This window comes from Antennarius striatus, chromosome 21, assembly GCF_040054535.1.
Source record: "Antennarius striatus isolate MH-2024 chromosome 21, ASM4005453v1, whole genome shotgun sequence".
NCBI lineage: Eukaryota > Metazoa > Chordata > Actinopteri > Lophiiformes > Antennariidae > Antennarius > Antennarius striatus.
Window position 1 is genome coordinate 16,881,752 of NC_090796.1, and position 19,493 is coordinate 16,901,244.

Below are 19,493 nucleotides of genomic sequence, written 5' to 3' on the forward strand. Positions count from 1 at the left end.
AATAAAATGTGAAAATGACATAAGTGTCCTCTTTGATGATTCCATTAATTTTATTTCCATTTTTATAGATGTTGGGGAAGGCTTGGTTCAGTATAACATGATGGTTCTACAGGCAGGCACATCAGTGCAGGTGGTTTCAAAGAGTTTCCTCTGAAACAAGAGATACAAGGTATTATAACTACATATCGCCCTCTGCCGGTCAAACACAGCAGCAACAAGAATGTCATGAACCACTTTCTGTTTATCACCTTTATAATCCTTTATGCAGGATGTATTTGTTTATAGGAGGGAGGAAAAGGATCATCTCCCCTCTGGTTTTCACATCTCTACAGAGTTACTGGCTTTTGTTTTATTTTATCTTTTATTATTTTATTCTTATTATCTGGCTATCTTCATGTGATTCACCACTGCCTATAGGCAGTTGTGCGGTGCCAGTACATTTTGAGTGTGGCTCTAGGTTTCTTCATTGACCTGCCCTGTAATTTTAAGTGTCAGACTTTTAATTGTTTTGAATATTGTTTTAAATTGGTACCCTGTTTAATAAATTATTAATTCTCTATTTTAACTGCCAGCCTCTTGTCCTGTTTGTTCTGGACACTTAACTGTACAGTACATTAAGCTGTGACCCTAAGTACAGTGAGTAGATTGAACTTAGTGTTTATCGTCAGGACGACCACTAAATCAATACTACATATATTTAAAGAGGAGAGAAAACGTCTCATCAAAAGACCTCTTTGAACATCCGTCTTCACTGGAATTATGTTTTGTACAAAAGTATTTAAATATCAATTCACATAGTCCAAATACACCAGGCAGCAGCAACGTCTATCACAATTAAAAACCAGTCCAGCCCGGAAAAAACTAGAAGAAGACTGGCATGACAAACATGAGAGTAAATAAAGCAGGAATACTGACGGTCAAAAATACAGTAAGTAATGAAACATGACGTTTGACTGGTTGGTAGGAACTGTTGATCTGATGGTGTCAGTGCCTCGAGTCAGGGGGTGGGAATAGAATATTATCTGCTTCCAAGAACAAAGCAATAGACATGAACTGTAGACACAACCGGTGATACAGGTATATAAAGCGGTTAGACGAGGGAAGAGGTTTCAGTATATCTGACGGCTCAACAGAAGATTAAATCATGGAAGGAAAGCCTTCAGAGAGTGGAATAGCAGCCATGGCAGACCACTACAAGAATTTTGATCCCACAACATTCTTTCAGAATTTTGTCTCTCCAGAAGAGTCTCGTTTGGACAAAAAGGACAGCTTAATGTCCTGGAAACTGTCCTGTCTGCATCGAGCCTTCAGTGAAGGTAAGGACTGAAGGCTCGTACAAGAGATCAATCATTATTGTGTCAATGTAAAAAATATAAACTAAAACTCAGTATTTATGTCTGATGTAATCAAAATGTGCCAAATATAATCTCGAAGAAGTTGTAGAACAATTTCAACAAGATATTTACCTTAGGTTTTTGTCATTATTTCAATGTTGTGGAAATTCTAAATGTAACAGATTTTTAATTTCTGTCCCGAATGGTGACAGACAGTGTCCTCAGATGAGGCCCAATAAAACCAAATCCATTTAAACACAACAACAAAAACCAGCAAACAAAAAGGGAGTCGTGACTAACAAACCTATAAATCCTCCTTCACACCTTCATCAGACAACCTGTTCTGGTTTCCCTCCGTCTATCCAGGTGATATGAAAGGAGACCTGCTGGTGGACATAGGTTCTGGTCCCTCTATTTACCAGGTGATGAGTGCCTGTGAGGTTTTCAACAAGGTGATCCTCACAGACTTCCTGGAAGTCAACAGGAATGAGCTGAAGCTCTGGCTCCAGAATGAAGGAGGCAGTAAAATGGACTGGACCCCCTTCCTGAAGAAAGTCTGTGAACTGGAGGGACGAAGGTAGAGACCTAGAGACCTCTTTTTCTTGCATGCAAGCTGTAAAATATTTATTAATCATGACAATTGATAACCTTTTTACAAAGTGTTTTAACCTTTTGGAATTGATGTTGAATTCCAACAAGAGGCAAGGGTCAGAGGAAAGGGGGTACTATAAATATATAAATAAGATCCACTGTCACCCACTTCATGTCCATAAAGTTGTGTCTGTGTAGGTTCTCAGTTATCCAGGTCATGCTTATCCAAGGCTGAAAGTTCTTGAAGACGTCTCTTGGAACTGAAGAACTGAAGATGTCTTTTGGATGAGAGACGAAACGTCTTCAAGAACTTTCTTAGCGTCCAGTGGATTGACTTAAACAGCTTTGGACAATAAAGTTGTGTTTTTGTCCCGTAATTCATTTATGTCATGTTTTCTCCTCCAGTCCTTCAGAATGGACAGAGAAAGCTGCCAGACTCCGTCAGGTGGTCACAGACGTCCTCCCTGTTGATGTGCACCGCCCTCAGCCTCTGGCCCTCCACGCCCTCCCTCCAGCCGGGGCCGACTGTCTCGTGTCCGCCTTCTGTCTGGAGAGCGCCAGTCCAGACTTGGCCACCTTCAACAGGGCACTGGGTCACATTGGGGGGCTCCTTCGACCCAGGGGCCACCTCCTGCTCATCGGCAGATTACAGGAGAATTACTATTTTGTGGGTCCTGGAGTAAAAATCCCAGTGGTCCCCCTGAATGAAGCCCAGGTCTGTGATAGCTTGAAGGAGAACGGCTTCACCCTGATCAGACTTGAGGTCTACACTGTGTCTCAGGATGAAACTATAGGGGCGTCTGATCAAGAGAGGATTTTTTTTGTAAAGGCAGTAAAGTCTTTAAAAGTGTGGAAAAAAAGGTAGAAGTTATGAGAATTTAAGTTTTAAAGCACATCTCCAGATGACATTATGGTAGATTGTTCTGGATTAAAATCAAGTTTTGATTATTTCATTTGTCAAACCAATAACAGCCACACATTCCTGTGTTTCTGGTTTTATATCAGATTTGAATATAATTGTTTCAAATTGTAAGACAAGATCACGCAAATTAGATCTCTGACTGAATTCGGTTTTGTTTTGTTGTGTCAATAAATGGGTTTAATGAAGGTGACTCCTGTTCCAAAGCTGTGTGAGAAATAGACCCACACATCGCCCCCTGCTGGTCAAACACAGGAGAATGGGCAAAAGGCGGGGTACACTCCGGACATGGGTCCTCACACCCCATTATCTTCTCTGTGGAGGGGGAAAATATAAATAAATAGGTTGTTTAAAAATCAAAGCAAATATAGGAGGTGTCACAAAGGTTAAAAACCAAATTCTTCCATTTATGTCAGTGAGTAAAGTAATAATTTAACAAACAACAAAACTCCAGAAACACTGACTGAAGAAGAAACACCGGAAACAGGAAGAAGACCGCTGAGCACGTGACCCAAAGGTTCAATCATGGACCAAGGAGGGAAAATCCAAAAGACAAAGGTGAACTCGACCAATAAGGGGGCAGAAAGGTGAGTGACGATATGGAAGAGGATTAAAAAACAATGAATGAACAGAAAAAATATAACAACACCGAAGACTAGCCAAGGACACCTGAAATAATACGTTAAAACTGATCGGAAATGCAACCGGAAATGGAAATACCCAAAACGGACATAGGGCGTTTACCTTTCAAAATAAAACAGTTTTCGTGCTTTGGAAAAAAACGTTAATTCATATCCCAAACAGCTAAAAAGAAATACAAATATATTTATATTTAAGGGGTAATGAAGAGGAAGAAAGAAAATGATAAATTCGTTAACACGAGTTCAAAAGCCAATATTTTTTCTGCTTTTTTGGAGACATTATTCAAATGAAAACAAACACTTATCAATCCACTAATAAATGTGATGTCTTTATGTGACGGCATTAAAGTGGCACAACCTGTAATGAGAATTCACATAATTAGTAATGAAGCCCCCAGAACACCCCCGACGACACTGGACACGCCCCTTTGAGAGAGAGACGCACACCGGGAGGGGGACGCGCTCAGGGCGCAGCGCTCCAGAGGACCGCCGAGCGGGTGGACGCAGACGGACATCCTGTTCTGAACTCCCACCACCGGCAGTCGAACCGTTCGGTCCGCTCGGAGCCGGACATCCGCGGAGGAGAGGGGCTGGACGGACCCGCTGCTGCCCGCAGAGACGGAGCTGATGGAGCGAGAGGCGGACAAGGATGAGAGGAGGAAGATCCAGTTCTCCGTGCCCTCCCCGGTCCCCATCCAGCTGGACCCGCGGCAGGTGGAGATGGTGAGCCCGCTGGGGTCATGTGACTGGTGTTAAAACCGAACTCAACTTTCTTCCTGACTTTTGACACGGGTGGGATTCTCCCTGGCGAGTCCATCACGACTCAACAGAGTGGTTGAGCTTCTGGTGGACCGAGCTGAGCTGCTGGCTGTTTAGAGCCCTTAGAAATGATGAGACAGCTCAGCAGGGGGGGATAAAAGCATTTAGTAATATTAAAATAGAGATTATGTGCCTTACCACATCTGTGAACCCAAGTATAGAGGGTCATGTTGTTGGTCTTTTATTTGGTGGAGGTCAGAGAGTCCATTATGATGGAGAACTGATCTTTAATGGAGACTGTAGGTTCTAGAGCAAACGTAGACACGACATGGGTCAAACTGACAGCAGTAGCATTCCCCAGTGGAGCACTCAAGAGGTCATAAAGGTCAGGGGTCAGTGGATTGGCCCTCAAATGGTTGTGGGGTTGTCTGTTGCTGTAAATCATGGTGGAAGCAACAGAGTCTTCAGGTTCCCTCCTTCACAAACGTGAATTTCTTCTTCCTTCAGCTGAATGTTGGAGCCTGACGTCTGGCACCAGAAGCCTGTTTTCACGGTTTTTGTTGGAAGTGTAACTTATCTCTGTGAGTCTGCTCTCAAGCGTCTTCCAAAAAATGTCCGAAATGTTCTGCCCAGATTGGGATTCTGAGGCCCCGTCCACACGACGACGGATTTTTTAAAAACACAACTTTTTTGTTGCGTTTACACCTTCCGTCCACACGGCAACGCAGATATCTGGAACAAAAACGCAACTTTTTGAAAACGCTGGCTGAGGTGGATTTTTTTTAAAAACGCTGGGTCTGCGTTGTCGTGTGGACGGTGCATCCGCGACTTTTTAAAAACACTGACGTCTGGCCTGCGACAAAAACCTCTGTGACGTCATATTTATGGGCCCGTGTGTTGTGACGACAAAACACGGAGGATTCCTATTGGATAGAATTTGATTCAATACTGCCACCACATGGTTTGGTATGCTTATAGCCGTCTTCGTAAACGCACTGGTGCGTTCACGTGTGGACGGAGATTTTCTTTGAAAACGATGTTGTGTGGACAGGAATCGTTTTCGATTAAAAAGTTGCGTTTTTACAAAAATCCGTCATCATGTGGACGGGGGCTAAATCGGGTCTGTGCAGAAATCAAGAAGACCATCAGAGAGACGTTGTGGAAACAAGTCAGTAGGAAATGGACAGTTCCTTAAATGGTTGGTTGGCGGGTTGGTTGATTGCTGGTTGATAGTCTGTCAGTTTCTTTAGCTAGCTGGCTATTGGTTGGTTAATTGGTTTGCGGGTTGGTTGCTTAATTGTGGTTGTTGGTTGGTCAGTTTTTTTAGCTGGCATCCTATTGGTTGGTTGATGTTTTGGTTGGTTGTTTGATTACTGGTTGTGAGTCAGTTTCTTTAGCTGTCTGGTTATTGATTGGTTGATAGGTTGGTTGGTTGGTTGGTTGGTTGGTTGGTTGGTTGCTGGTTGTTGGTTGGTCAGTTTCTTTAGCTAGCTGGTTATTGGTTGGTTGATAGGTTGGTTGGTTGATTGCTAGTTGATAGTTGGTCAGTCTCTTTGGCTGGCTGGTTACTGGTTGGTTGGTTAGTTGGCTGCATTTTGATTAGGGTGCACCAAAATCAAAATCTACTATAATTTTAAGATAAATTAAACCAAACACAAACAGTCTAAACTCACCTGTTTCCTCAGTGCTATCAAATTAGAGTCAGGGATGAGCCCCCCATCCCCACTGCCCCCCCCATGCTGTAATGAGATCTGCGCCCTTGACAGCCACCACACTGGAGATTTAACTTTCACAGATGCACTTGCTGCCGTCCTGTAATCTGCCACCGCCCTGCTTAGACTCTGAGGATTTGCTTCATAAATTATTTACTCAAGCATGACTGCTCAGGGGTCAGCAAAGGTTTTGCTCACCGGCGCCCCCCCAACCCTGACCCCCCTCTGGAGGAGGTTTCACCCCGCAGCCCGTTTCAGTGGTTTGGAAGGGAATGGGACTATTTCTTTCCAAAACACCATGTCATTAGCATGTATGTGGAAACAAAAGACCCAGGTAGGAAGGAGTGGAGGGAGGTGACGAGGACGGAGCGACAGAAGGTGGCCAAGGAGCCGCCCGATTAAAAACCAAAGGGATTACCCGTTATGACGACCGAATCAAGAACGGCTAAAGACAGGAGTTCCTCAAACCGACCTCATCTCCGAAGCGAGTCCCGTCGTGGAGGACGCGGCATGTCGGTTAAAATCAGACATGATGTCATTTAATCATCCGTTTTTCCTCTCTGGGAAACAAAAGGTCAAAGGCCGCGGCGCGTTTCATCCATCTTTTCTTGAACATCAAATCAAGCTCAGGATTATTCACAGAATAAATGCTATGAACGCACCGGGGATTTGTGTTTACAATGGACGGGGTTCTTCTCTCAGTAGATCCGGTGTGTCCAGGGGGGGTTGGGCAGGTGGGGTATCTATAATACTCAATGTCATTGTGCTTTAGAGATACTCTGAAGAATGCATTGAAGATGAACTCCAAGTGGGTGAGCATCCCCCGCTTGTGACTCCATGTTAGCGTATTAGCATTGGCGTGGTCATTTTCATGCCCTCTTCCAACTTCAGACACATGGAACCATCAAAAAAACATTTACAACGATGGTGAAGTCCATCAAATAACAATAAAATAACCTTTAAAGCATCGTTCAGACACAGTTTCTGCATTTCAGGTCACAAAACGACCTTTCTGCAGCGTCTGTTTCAGATCGGATGTGATCGTCCTCAGGTGTTGACCTCTGGCGGCCATGACTCTGTCCACCGCGTTCAACGTGGGGGGGGTAATTTATTTTAACTGCCTCCTCCACCAGCAGCAGCTTTAGCTCCATATCCCACTGATGAATATTTATGAGTTCTGTGAAGCACACGCTTCAGCGTTCCAGTGAAAGCTTCCCACTCAGTTCCCGCCCACACGCTGCGCTCTGATTGGCCGGCAGCCCCTCGTAGCTCACGGCGGAGCTCCTAACGTAACACCTCACCGACTAGAGTATATTCCACAACACGACTCCAGCTGAAGGGCCTCATGCAGCCTCATGATGAACCCCCCCGGATCATGATGGTTCACCGTCTTTATTATCATACAAAATGTTCTCTCTGCTTCTGTTTGTTTCCCTCAGTAAAAAAACCAACATTTATGTTTAATAAATGATGTTTGGGGTTCAAACAAGGTCAAAAGTTCAACCACCTGGACGTTTAATAAACAAACAAAACACTGAAACAACAACCAATCAGAATTGAGTGTAATCAGATTCCAGGTGTGGACACTCCCATTAGAAATGGGTCATTGTATTATTATGGTATGGCCAAAATACTGTGCCGTCCCCTCTTCTTGTACTTCATGTCATGTTTGTTTGTTTGTTGCCGTGGTGAAGATGAGACGTGAAGTTACTGTCGGCGGTCGTCAGAAAACAGCCGGGGGATTACTTGGGCGGCGTGTTGGAAGGTTTCCGTCGACGTGGAAACACGACAAACACAACCTGAACGAATAGAAGGATTTTCACACGTGTAAAGGACGATGATTCCACAAACAAACAAAAGTCATTGTCATGATTCTGTGCTCAGATTCGGCGCCGGAGGCCGACGCCAGCGACGCTCTTCAGACTGACTGACCCGCCGTCGCCGGACGAAGACGCCGGTCCTCACCAGGTTTGTCAGCTGGTTCTTTTCTACTAGCGTCAGTATCCATCTGGTGGTACGACCTTCATGATTGGTCCAGGAGAAGAATCCTCAACAACCGCAGCAGTCCTTCAGGTGTTTTTAACCCTTGAATGACTGGACTGACTGGTTAAATGCTTCATGTTGGCGTTGGTCTGTGTTTTAGTCTGAAAAACGTTCCCGCTCTGACTTGTTCTCCTCCTGCAGTGGCTTCTGGGGGAAAGCGGAGCCTTGAGAGCCAAAGTGGTTCACACCTCCACCTATCAGCCGCCGTCGCTCAAAGGTAAACACGCTGTGTGTGTGTGTGTGTGTGTGTGTGTGTGTGTGTGTGTGTGTTTCATGTGTTTCACACGACGGCCGACACAGAACCAGAGAATGTAGGAGACCTAGTTCTGCCCCGGCAACAGCCATGTGGTCTCTATCTGTTATTTGGCTATTCAAAAAACACACTGCAAGGTGTGTGTGTGTGTGTGTGTGTGTGTGTGTGTGTGTGTGTGTGTGTGTGTGTGTGTGTGTGTGTGTGTGTGTGTGTGTGTGTGTGAGATTAGAAGCAAGGACAGCTGTGATTCTGCTCTGGATCATCCTGGATTATATGTAGGATGGATATAGCTGCATCACACACACACACACACACACACACACACACACACACACACACACACACACACACACACACACACACACACACACACACACACACACACACGCACACAGACATCCAGATGAACACAAATATGAACACGATCATCCTTGTTTGAAATGAATATACCAATAAAGTTTCTACATTGTTTATTTTTAAATCAAACCCAACGGATTGGATAAAATCCACAGAACTAGTTCCAGTTCCTCCTTTCCAGGAAAGTTCTGTAAAATACTTTTCATGTCCTTGTTGGAGATGTAAACGTGATGTGTAGGAAACGATATGATTTAATGTTGGTTGTTGCATGTGAAGGCATCAGTCACCTGATTGGCTGATCCTCATCATGTGACTCCTGGACCTGTGGCAGCAGCAACCCCTGCCCTCTCCTCCATCACCTGCTCATCAAACTTTGCTTGTTTCTCCTGACCCCAGCGGTCCAGAGGATGGCCCAGGCCCACCTGGCCTCCTTAGACATGTCGTCAGTGGACAAAGAGGAGTCTTCCTCTGAGGAGGAAGAGGAGGGGCGTGAGAGGAGGAGCCAGCAGACGGCCTCATCCACAGGTGGGTCAGACGGTGCATCTCATTAAGACGCTTCTCCAGCTTTTGTACCAAATGGAGGCTCTGCTTACGTTTTAGACGCCGAACCGCTCAGAGATCAGCTGGACACTTCCACCGGAGGCGGGGATGTCAGTCGTCGCCATGGAGACAGAGAGGAGACCAGAGGAAAAGAGGAAAGGAAAGGAGAATGACCAAAGAAGAGAACTCCAATGGATCGGACGTATGGAACATACGTGTGTGTCTGTGTGTGTGTGTGTATGTGTGTGTGTGTGTGTGTGTGTGTGTGTGTGTGTGTGTGTGTGTGTGTGTGTGTGTGTGTGTGTTCCAGAAAACAGACTTTTTAAACCAATAAATGTAAATGTCCTTCACTGGTTCTGAACCTCCTGGAAGGAGACCTGCCGAGCGACGAGTCTCTACTGGTCACATGATGAAGTCACATGACCTTAAACAGTCTGCATGAAAGCATGGAGACAAACGTCTGATTTTCAAAAGCTGGGCACCGAGCCTCATCTTCAGGGGCCCTTTGAGAACCAAATCAATGACGTTCTGCGCTCCACTGCTTATATAAGAAATCACAAAGTTAATTATCTCCATGTTACATTTCTATGTAAATTAGGACCATCGCTGTACAAATAATGCATTTTTTCTGTATGAAAAAGAAATGTGATTTCTCATTATTAATTAAACTTCAAGTAACAGAAATTTAGAGTTGTTTTTTGCAAAATCCAAAATTTTTTTTTATAGCAGCAGAGTTCCAGTTACGCTTCCTTCATCGATGATGGGCAGCGTCCATCCTGACCCCCGTTCCCACCATTTTCTTGACACACCCCTGGTGTTTGAACATTCATGGAGACCAATCAGAATGCTAGAGAGAAGACATTTATCGATTGATTGAATAACCACATTATTACTAATATGAGTTTTATACATGTGTTTTATACTGTGTTGTGACGTGTCATTACCTCTTTCTGTTTCAACAAATATAAAACAAGAAAGCATAATTTTATTGTTTATTTTTCATTCATATTTATTCACAATCGAAATATTGGATTTAAAGTGAAACCACTGACTGAATCATAGTTAATAGAAATGTAAATCTCTATGTAATTATGACTGTGTAAATCTTCTATCAGGTGCTGAAAAAGCAGAACTTGGTTGCTGCAGTTGTTGTATGTGTCCAGCAGGGGGCAGTGTGTCACTGACAATGACGCAACATGCACAGGAATTTTATATTTCAATACTTTTTAACTTTATTTACCTTAAACCTTACGTACTTTGCCTTTTCTGACCCTTAAAATTTTAATTCCTTCTAGCCTTTGCAAAAAACACCCCAGTCACATCATCCACCCCCACCCTCATGTCCTGAGGCAGGGTGTAGACCTCAAGCCTGATCAGGGTGAAGCCATTCTCCTTCAAACCTTCACAGACCTGGGCTTCATTCAGTGGGACCACTGGGATCTTTACTCCAGGACCCCCAAAATAGTAACTCTCCTCCAAGGCACCGATGAGCAGGAGGTGGCCCCCAGGTCGCAGGAGCCCCCCAATGTGACCCAGTGCCCTGTTGAAGGCGTCCAGGTCTGGACTGACGCTCTCCAGACAGAAGGCGGACACGAGACAGTCGGCCCCGGCTGGAGGGAGGGCGTGGAGGGCCAGAGGCTGAGGGCGGTGCACATCAACAGGGAGGACGTCTGTGACCACCTGACGGAGTCTGGCAGCTTTCTCTGTCCATTCTGAAGGACTGGAGGAGAAAACATCCATCATTAACGACATTACATTTCCACTGATGCAGCATTAATCTGACAGCTGATAACAGATGGAGACCAAACGCTGGGATTCCATCAACAAAGCAGTTTACACCCTCTTGACGGACAGTTCAACATTTCCTGGAGTCACACCGGCCTTCATCTGGTCCTGGCGTCTGCGCTGACTTCTTCATTTCCCACAAGGCCTTTAAACTTTAGAAGTTTATGACTGGAGATGAATCTCCCTTTGGACCTACAGAACGTTCATGGTCTTCAGAGGATGTTTCCCCAGCACCACCAGCTGTTTGGCCAGTACATAAACTGAGTGGTGGCCTCTGAGACAAAATCTTACTAACTGCGAACTTATTCTTGGCGGATAGTGATCAGCCACATGGCTGATGTAAAATGTGTAATCTCGTTAAACGTGGCTGAAGACCTTGAGGACTACGGTATTTCATCGGATCTTTGTCATACCGTCGTCCCTCCAGCTTGCAGACGTGCTTCAGGTAGGGGGTCCAGTCCAGGTTGCAGCCTCCGTCCTCCTGGAGCCAGAGGTTCAACTCCTGCCTGTTGACCTCCAGGAAGTCTGTGAGGATCACCTTGTTGAAAACCTCACAGCCACTGAGGACTTGGTACAGGGTTGGACCAGAACCTATGTCCACCAGCAGGTCTCCTTTCACATCATCTGGGACGATTGAGGAAAACCAGAAGGGAAGCGTGAGACCAGGAAAGAAAAATACCTGAAAATATAAATTTCATGGCGCAGTATGGACCAGATCTGTGGAAATAGCGTCAGAACGTCTGTTTGTCAACCTTAAGGCTAGGTTAGTTTGTTTGCTAGTCTATTTTCTGCACTTAAAGATATTTAGCTCTTCTCCTCACCTTCCCTGAAGGCTCTGTGCAGACAGGCCAGCTTCCATGGCACGATGCTGTCCTTCCTTTGGAAGTCGGCTCGCGGTGGAGTGTAGTTGTACTGGAGATACGCTGCGGGATCGAATCGCTCGTAGCAGGCGGCCATAGCTGCTACTCCACTCTGTGTCACCTTTCCTTCCATGTTTGGTGCCTCTGTCCAGCCTCCAGATGCCCTGATATTGCCTCGCCAGCCTTATATACCCGTGTCCATCCTGTCACTGTATCTGTGCTTGAGGCCGGACTCATGGACGGAGATGCTTATCCTGTTTTTCAAGCCTGATAGCATTTGTTCTGTTAATGTCTCTGTCCTGAGGCACTGATACCATCAGATCAGGGGGGGCATCCTGTGGCACAAGACACACTAATGGACTGGACTCAGGTCTTCCAACCGCCCTCCATATCTCTTAAACCAGTCTGCAGGGCTCACAGAATGGTCAATGATTAAGACAAAGGGGTCTGTTCACCATTTTGCCACATCTAGTACCAGAGAGATGAGGAAAGGAGGGTAGGGAGAGGGGGTAAAAGCTTCCCATGCTGACAGGTTGTTGTGTTCATCATCTTTTTGTGAAGGAAACACCTTCAAAAGTTTCAGTGACACTACATTCAGAGAAACTCTGAGGGTGGTAAATGTAGAGTTTATGCAGTTCAACAGAATGAAATAACGACAAACTGCTTTAAATGTATCTTTTGTTATTCCCATTTGATCACAGTCTTACATTTAATCTGACTGATTAGCAGTTTATATTAAAAACTTGACGCAGTGACTCTAATGTATTACATAGGTGAAAATGGGAGGAAACTTTTCTCTCTGCTTTGTTGGATCGACAAACTGGAAAAGACAACAAGTTACAGTCAATGAATTGCTAATATTATCACTAATATTCATAAATATTAATAAAAGTGTTATAACAGGGGTAGGAAAACTTTTTAACTGTTGGGCCACACAGAGTTCTTAATTGTGGGCCAGCTGAGGACCAGATGGATGGAGTATGTATTAGCTCTAGTATAAAAACCATTATATAAAAGGATTTATCCTTTAACAGGAAGCAGAGCTCACATATGCATTGGAATATTGCAAAAGTTATTTTACAATTGTATTTATGTCAGAAAATTAATTGTATAGTTTAAGTTTGGCAGGCCAAATTACAAAGCCTGACTGGCCCGTGGGCCGTTCTTTGCCCATGCCTGCATTATAAAGAATAATTCAGATTGTGCCTTACTTTTATCTTGATAGGTGTGTTATGCTTTAGTAATCTTTTGGGGTTTTTTCACACTTTACTGATGAATTCTTTCTTGCTTTGACAAAGAACACCCCGTCAAAAACGGCCTTTTCCATCACGGCTTCCTGCTTCAGGGCCTCCAGCCTGCTCAGGGTGTAGCCGCTGTCCGTCAGACTCTGACAGACCTGGGCATTAGTCAGGTCCAGGACAGCGAACAGTACCCCTGAAGCCCCACAATAGTAACGCCCTCCCAGGACACCAATGAGGATGAGGTGGCCACCGGGCCGCAAGAGAGTTCCAATGTTGGTCAGCGCTCTGGTGAACTCGGCCAGGTCACGACTGACACTGTCCAGACAGAAGCAGGACACGATACAATCGGCCAAGCCTTGAGGAAGGGCGTTGGGTTCCAGGGGCTGAGGACGGAGCACATCGATGTGGAGGACATCCTGGACAGTCTTACGTAGTTTAACTTCTTTAACTGTGTAGTCTGAACGACTGATAAACAGAATAGCGACCATTATTCATCTGCCTGTGGCCAATCCCAGCTCGCTCTACATGATCATCACAGGGCAAGGTATAAATGTTCAAATATATGTGTAGAAAACAGCATTGGAACGACTGAGTAAAGAGTTTAAAGTGTTCTACCTTCGTCCCTCCAGCTCACAGACTTTCTTCAGGAAGGGGGTCCAGTCCATTTTACTGCCTCCTTCATTCTGGAGCCACAGCTTCAGCTCATTTCTGTTGACTTCCAGGAATTCTGTGAGGATCACCTTGTTGAAAACCTCACAGGCGCTCATCACCTGGTACAGGGTTGGACCAGAACCTATGTCCACCAGAAGGTCTCCTTCCATATCACCTGGAAAGAGGGAGGAAACCTGTCTTATCAGATCACAACTAGACACCTCTGAGCACAGAAGGAACATGGTTCCATCTCTCGCCATCCTCAGTTATGGGACATCAAGAAAGTCTACAATGTGATCCATCAATCCTTACCTTCACTGAAGGCTTTATGAAGGCATTTTAAGGCCCAGGGCACAAAGCTGTCCTCTCTTTCCAAGTGAGACCCTTGAGGAGAGTAGTAACACTCCAGATACACCTCAGGGTCAAACTTACTGTAGTCCGTTTCCAGGGTTGTTATCTCAGCGTCCGTTGCTTTTCCTTCCATTCTTGGTGCCTCGGTTGAGTTTTTCAGAGGAACTGATGATTGACCACTGCAGACATACAGATAATACCTCTGTCTGGTTGTGACAACAGATTTGTCTTTGACTTGTAATCTACTGTATGTCTTATCGTTTTACTCTTTCACCTGGGACACTGACACCATAAATAGTTTTGTGATAATTATTAAGCCAATCAAGTTGTGTAAAAACTTTTACACATGCTCTCTTGTTGGGTTTTTACTAAAGTTCATCAAGAAGACCAAAAAGAATAAATTGCTTCAGGTTGGTTGAAGACATTACATCCCTCATCCAAGTGGCTTCTTCAGTTCTGACATACTGAAGTAGAGTCCAGATACTTCTACTACAACTCACGGGTTTGCTCACAAAGCCATATAATAAACAATGACCCACGCAAACACTCACACCTACAGACAATTTACATTGATCAACGCACATAAATTGGATGCTTTTTGAGGAGTGAAGAAGCCAGAGAACCAAGAGGGAACCCCCACAGACACAGGGAGAATGTGAATGAATAATAGTTTGCTTTAAATTTGTTTGTTGTGACATGTTTGCATCAAAGAAAGGTAATGTGGTGAATTTTTTTGTTGTTATGAAATATGAAAGACAATAGAAGGAAGTTATAATCAGCATCATGAATAATGTTGAATTTTGTGATAAAAAGCATTGAAAGCAAGAATTGTTGGCTGTGCTAAACCAAAATTTCACTTCAGCCTAACCCATCATCTTTGCCTTTTTTCCAAGACATTAACTTTTAATCTTAACATTACGAGGCAATATATGAGTATCAAAGTTCATTTCATCATGTCTTATCTCAAACATACACCTCATTCAGTTCAGGGTTTTACAGTCAACCTATTAATAGGCTTCTATACCTTATATCTGTTCTGTAACCTTCTGTAACCTTTTCTACAAAAGAAGCTGCTAAAGTTACTCCATTGCTCCTTGCTGCTATTTCCTGATGATTGGGATCAACTCCAAAATCCAACGGATTGTTCTCTAGGCCCTCTCGTACTTCGACAGAAATCTCAATTATACAATTTTAGTAATGATGCTGAACAACAAACCAATAATGTCAAGAGTTCCATGAACACTTAAGTTTATTTATAGTTTCGAAGACCAGAGAGGAGGTTTATGGATGTAGTGAAAGAGGACATGAAGGTAGTTGGTGTGAGAGAAGAGGATGAGAAGACAGGGTTAGATGGAGGACACTGATTGGCTGTGGTGACCCCTGAAGGGAAAAGCCCAAAGGAAAAAGAAGATTCATTCCAGGATAACGTCTTCTGTCTTTTCAGAGCCTTCTCCACCTCCTTGCGCTCAAGTTCATTCCCTTTACCTGTGTTGCCTCTATCTCCTACAACCATGTCCTAGTCGGCCTCCAGCCTACATATACCTACATACAGTATGCTCTACTCAGCCTACATCTCCTACAGATTGGTAACATTAGCACTATTTTCCAGCATTTCCGTTTTCTGTTTGATAACCCAGTTCTGTACCTCATCCCTGGATTCTGCCTTCTGCCTACTCCTTTTCAGATTTGTTTGCCTGTTGGCCTAACTGCCTGTTTTGTTGTTGTAGTAGTTTTTTTAAAATTCTGCTTGCTTGATTAAAATATGAACTTTGATTCCTATATGTCTACTCTCCTGTTGTGCTTTAGACTTCTCTCTGCTAGTTTATCAAAAGTCTGATAAATGCATGCAAAAGCATGACCTCCTTTGTGGAGGTAAAACTGTAAGGTTCTGCTACCCTTACCTTAACTTTGCCATTATCTTCATCTTCTAACCCTAATATTAGGTCATTTTAACAAGTTCCCCATTTGTTTCAGTGAGAAGCATCAATATTGACTGATTCAAAGAGCTGGAGATGAACAGGAGAACAACTGTTTAAAAGGAAGTCCAAACACACATAGTAGACGAGTGGAGCCAGGAGGAAGGTGAGGCTCGGTTCCTGCCCAGAGACAGATGGACAGATAAAAGAGTAAAGAGGAGCAGGAACAGAACACAAATGGTAAACAGAGAAAAGACCAGGATGGATGTAATAGAATAATATGCATTTAGTCAGAGTTGCTGGAGCCAGTGCTGGGGGCAGGAGGAGTTTGATACCATCAGGAAATTCTGCCCTGTTACTTTTCATTCAACCCAGCCACTACCTGTAGCCACCAGGGGGCGTCCAAGACCACTTGAAATACAGTAACCCCCATCCCAAAAGATGATATACTGAGGTATAAGGTTTGAGATATTATTTACAATATACTAGATTAATACAGCGGATTTATTTTAGTGTATTCAATGACATGGTGTATTTCGCATTCTTCCTCGACTTAATTTTAAAAATAATTGTTCAACCTTGTGTTTGATTCGTCATCCACTCTTATCTTAGGTTACAGTTTTCTCTGATCTCTGAACAGAATCAGGAACAACTGCTGAGAGCCTTCAGTGAAGGTAAGGTGAAGCAGGGATGCTTTAATGTATTTTAGTTGCGGTGAATGTGACTTCAGATGACCTGATACCTAAGGTTGGTTAAATCTGAAAAAGACTTTGCTTTTGATATTATTTCTTATAATTCTCACAAACTTTGACTTGTCCTGATATGTCCTCTGAGTCTTGTTAAAATTCTTTTGTTCCAAAGATTTCCTTCTACTTCTTATGACCTGTTAGGGTTTTTTGGACCATAACTAACTAGACCTCATCACAATGTTCTTATTGAATCCAGAAAAGGCATAAAACGAATAGTGTCATATTTCAGCAAATCACAAAGTTTATTGAATACATAGCCTTGACTCTGTAGAGGCTTCTATCAATGGCATCAGACCATACCAGGGGGAAGTTCAATATGGGAGAACACTTGGGTCAGCTAACACAGAACTTTTATTACCTATTCTAGGAGGCACTCTCACATGGAATCTACCCTTCTCTTTCAGACAATACAGAATGTCTTTGGCATGTTTAGACTATCTGGTTTCAGCCGTCTGGCTTAACCACGTCGTAATGGACAATGCTTTTAATGGTTTTCTAGGGATTGTGAGAGTCCAGTATTTGTGGTAGACAAATGTTAAGTTAGAAATGACTTGAACTTGATTCTTATTTTTCCGTGTGTATTTTTTGAACTGACACACAATTCAGAACAGCTTAATTCAAAATGGCCTGTAGCTATATACAGTATATATATGTGTATATTTTGTGTTTACCTATTTTTAAATTGTCACATTGTGCCTCTGGGAGCTAAAATTTTGTGTGAACGAATATTTTCAGGTCAGGTTTCTGCTGGGAGTACTAACTGACGCTAACGCTGAACTCTGAATGTTTTGCTAGATGATGTTAACTATTGGTGGATTAACTGAGAAACTTAATGTAAATATAACCGAGTAATCAAACTTAAAGGGGCGTGTCTGACTTTTGATGAGCAGGAAGTGACATCAGCGCGTCGTTCACGTCAGTGTGGTGGAACCCCTCAGTGGATTAAAGCTGGGTTTAACCTCTACACCCCCCAGGAGAAAATTCATTCAGCAGAGGTAGAGATGTTAAAGTTACATTACGGTACTACATGATTTTATTATTATGGGCTGTTTTTATGTCCTGAAATTGTTAATGGTAAGTCTTAGGGAATAGAACTTTAGTATAGAGTAGTAATGACATTACTTTAGTATAGAGTAGTAATGACATTACTTTAGTATTAGAGTAGTAATGACATTACTTTAGTATAGAGTAGTAATGACATTACTTTAGTATAGAGTAATAATGACATTACTTTCGTATAGAGTAGTAATGATATTACTTTAGTATTAGAGTAGTAATGACATTACTTTAGTATAGAGTAGTAATGATATTACTTTAGTATTAGAGTAGTAATGACATTACTTTAGTATAGAGTAGTAATGACATTACTTTAGTATAGAGTAGTAATGACATTACTTTAGTATAGAGTAATAATGACATTACTTTAGTATAGAGTAGTAATGACATTACTTTAGTATTTACAGTAATAATGACATTACTTTAGTATAGAGTAGTAATGACATTTAAATGACCTCCAATCATAGATTGAAATTTAATAAATAGTGACTTACCAACAGTCTAACTTATAGATAACCTGGAATCATTTGCATTTGTATGTTGACGACTAGCTGCAATTTGTTCATCACGTTCATTCCAAACAATGCATGCTTACCATATTAAATACATTCTACATATGTACATACCGTTTACTCTCCTTTGTTCACTCTCCTCCGGCTTTCATCCAAGGTCTTTTTTACATTGAGTGTATTACCGATGAATTAATTTTCCTAATTGAATTGAATTCAATTCATTTATATGGATTACTAGTTAATGAACTAAATGTATTTTATGGATGTTTTCTCTTCCAGTCCTTCAGAATGGACAGAGAAAGCTGCCAGACTCCGTCAGGTGGTTACAGACGTCCTCCCTGTTGATGTGCACCGCCCTCAGCCTCTGGCCCTCCACGCCCTCCCTCCAGCCGGGGCCGACTGTCTCGTGTCCGCCTTCTGTCTGTAGGGCGCCAGTCCAGACCTGGATGCCTTCAACAGGGCACTGGCTCACATTGGGGGGCTCCTGCGACCTGGGGGCCACCTCCTGCTCATTGGTGCCTTGGAGGAGAACTACTGTTGTGTGGGTCCTGGGGTGAAGATCCCAGTGGTCTCACTGGACGAGGCCCAGTTCTGTGATAGTGTCAAGCGGAGTGGCTACACCCTGACCCGACTGGAGGTCTACACCCTGTCTCAGGACATAAAGCTGGAGAACGATAATTTGACTGGGGTGACTTTTGTCAAGGCTAGAAAGAATTAAAAGATTTAAGTAGAATAATAATGCTAATATTAATAATACCCCTCTATATATGTTACATTGACAGTGTGGCTAGTAGAAACGATTAGACTGAATTATTAGTCCTTTATCTGCATCGGACGATGCTGCGCCGCCATTACCTTCTGCGGTTGCTGCCACCTGTTCATTGTTGGTGACGCTAACGGAACCAGCATGCAGCTGTGGAGGCGTCGGACCCGTTGCTCCAGAACCCCAGAACCCCAGAACCCCAGAACCCCACACCTCCAGATCTGAAATGTTCTCTATTGGTTCATATTATAAAACATTTTGCAAAAAGGAAAGATTTATGTTAATATATGTCTCTCTTTCTCTCTCTCTCTCTCTGTCTCCCTCCCTTTCTGTCTCTCTCTCTATTTCTCTCTCTCTCCCTCTCTCTCTCTCTCTCTCTCTCTCTCTCTCTCTCCTCTCTCTCTCTCTCTCTCTCTCTCTCTCTCTCTCTCTCTCTCTCTCTCTCTCTCTCTCTCTCCCT

General features: G+C 43.4%; 4 protein-coding genes across 4 annotated transcripts; 2 read left to right on the plus strand and 2 right to left on the minus strand.

The window, feature by feature from the left end:
• Nucleotides 1–1,144: 1,144 nt before the first annotated feature.
• LOC137588878 (phenylethanolamine N-methyltransferase-like) lies at nucleotides 1,145–2,790 on the plus strand. Its single transcript, XM_068306191.1, has 3 exons — nucleotides 1,145–1,316; nucleotides 1,701–1,911; nucleotides 2,331–2,790. The coding sequence occupies exons 1-3, from the start codon at nucleotides 1,145–1,147 to the stop codon at nucleotides 2,788–2,790; spliced, it is 843 nt and encodes a 280-aa protein (XP_068162292.1).
• Nucleotides 2,791–3,369: 579 nt separating this feature from the next.
• Nucleotides 3,370–9,473, plus strand: LOC137588879 (protein phosphatase 1 regulatory subunit 1B-like). The gene is made up of 6 exons (XM_068306192.1): nucleotides 3,370–3,431; nucleotides 4,028–4,208; nucleotides 7,841–7,924; nucleotides 8,141–8,216; nucleotides 9,006–9,134; nucleotides 9,210–9,473. Exons 1-6 carry the CDS (start codon nucleotides 3,370–3,372, stop codon nucleotides 9,320–9,322), a joined length of 645 nt encoding a protein of 214 aa, XP_068162293.1. The 3' UTR covers nucleotides 9,323–9,473.
• Nucleotides 9,474–10,202: 729 nt separating this feature from the next.
• LOC137588522 (phenylethanolamine N-methyltransferase-like) lies at nucleotides 10,203–11,927 on the minus strand. Its single transcript, XM_068305651.1, has 3 exons — nucleotides 11,756–11,927; nucleotides 11,348–11,558; nucleotides 10,203–10,869 (listed from the first exon to the last, which is right to left on the minus strand). Exons 1-3 carry the CDS (start codon nucleotides 11,925–11,927, stop codon nucleotides 10,431–10,433), a joined length of 822 nt encoding a protein of 273 aa, XP_068161752.1. The 3' UTR covers nucleotides 10,203–10,430.
• A 1,068-nt stretch (nucleotides 11,928–12,995) lies between these two features.
• On the minus strand, nucleotides 12,996–18,537 carry LOC137588521 (phenylethanolamine N-methyltransferase-like). The gene is made up of 4 exons (XM_068305649.1): nucleotides 18,385–18,537; nucleotides 13,999–14,216; nucleotides 13,651–13,861; nucleotides 12,996–13,500 (listed from the first exon to the last, which is right to left on the minus strand). The coding sequence occupies exons 2-4, from the start codon at nucleotides 14,168–14,170 to the stop codon at nucleotides 13,032–13,034; spliced, it is 852 nt and encodes a 283-aa protein (XP_068161750.1). The 5' UTR covers nucleotides 14,171–14,216; nucleotides 18,385–18,537; the 3' UTR covers nucleotides 12,996–13,031.
• Between the last annotated feature and the right edge of the window lie 956 nt (nucleotides 18,538–19,493).

Bases quoted from the DNA above. Each gene is read 5' to 3' on its own strand.
- LOC137588878 (XM_068306191.1), top strand. From the start codon at position 1,145: ATGGAAGGAAAGCCTTCAGAGAGTGGAATAGCAGCCATGGCAGACCAC. The intron at 1,317-1,700 runs GTAAGGACTGAA...CCGTCTATCCAG, and splicing joins GCATCGAGCCTTCAGTGAAG to GTGATATGAAAGGAGACCTG. The intron at 1,912-2,330 runs GTAGAGACCTAG...TTTCTCCTCCAG, and splicing joins TGTGAACTGGAGGGACGAAG to TCCTTCAGAATGGACAGAGA.
- LOC137588879 (XM_068306192.1), top strand. From the start codon at position 3,370: ATGGACCAAGGAGGGAAAATCCAAAAGACAAAGGTGAACTCGACCAAT. The intron at 4,209-7,840 runs GTGAGCCCGCTG...TTCTGTGCTCAG, and splicing joins ACCCGCGGCAGGTGGAGATG to ATTCGGCGCCGGAGGCCGAC. The intron at 7,925-8,140 runs GTTTGTCAGCTG...CTCCTCCTGCAG, and splicing joins AAGACGCCGGTCCTCACCAG to TGGCTTCTGGGGGAAAGCGG.
- LOC137588522 (XM_068305651.1), bottom strand. From the start codon at position 11,927: ATGGAAGGAAAGGTGACACAGAGTGGAGTAGCAGCTATGGCCGCCTGC. The intron at 11,559-11,755 runs GTGAGGAGAAGA...CAATCGTCCCAG, and splicing joins GCACAGAGCCTTCAGGGAAG to ATGATGTGAAAGGAGACCTG. The intron at 10,870-11,347 runs GTATGACAAAGA...TTTCTCCTCCAG, and splicing joins TGCAAGCTGGAGGGACGACG to TCCTTCAGAATGGACAGAGA.
- LOC137588521 (XM_068305649.1), bottom strand. From the start codon at position 14,170: ATGGAAGGAAAAGCAACGGACGCTGAGATAACAACCCTGGAAACGGAC. The intron at 13,862-13,998 runs GTAAGGATTGAT...CCCTCTTTCCAG, and splicing joins TCATAAAGCCTTCAGTGAAG to GTGATATGGAAGGAGACCTT. The intron at 13,501-13,650 runs GTAGAACACTTT...TCTGTTTATCAG, and splicing joins TGTGAGCTGGAGGGACGAAG to TCGTTCAGACTACACAGTTA.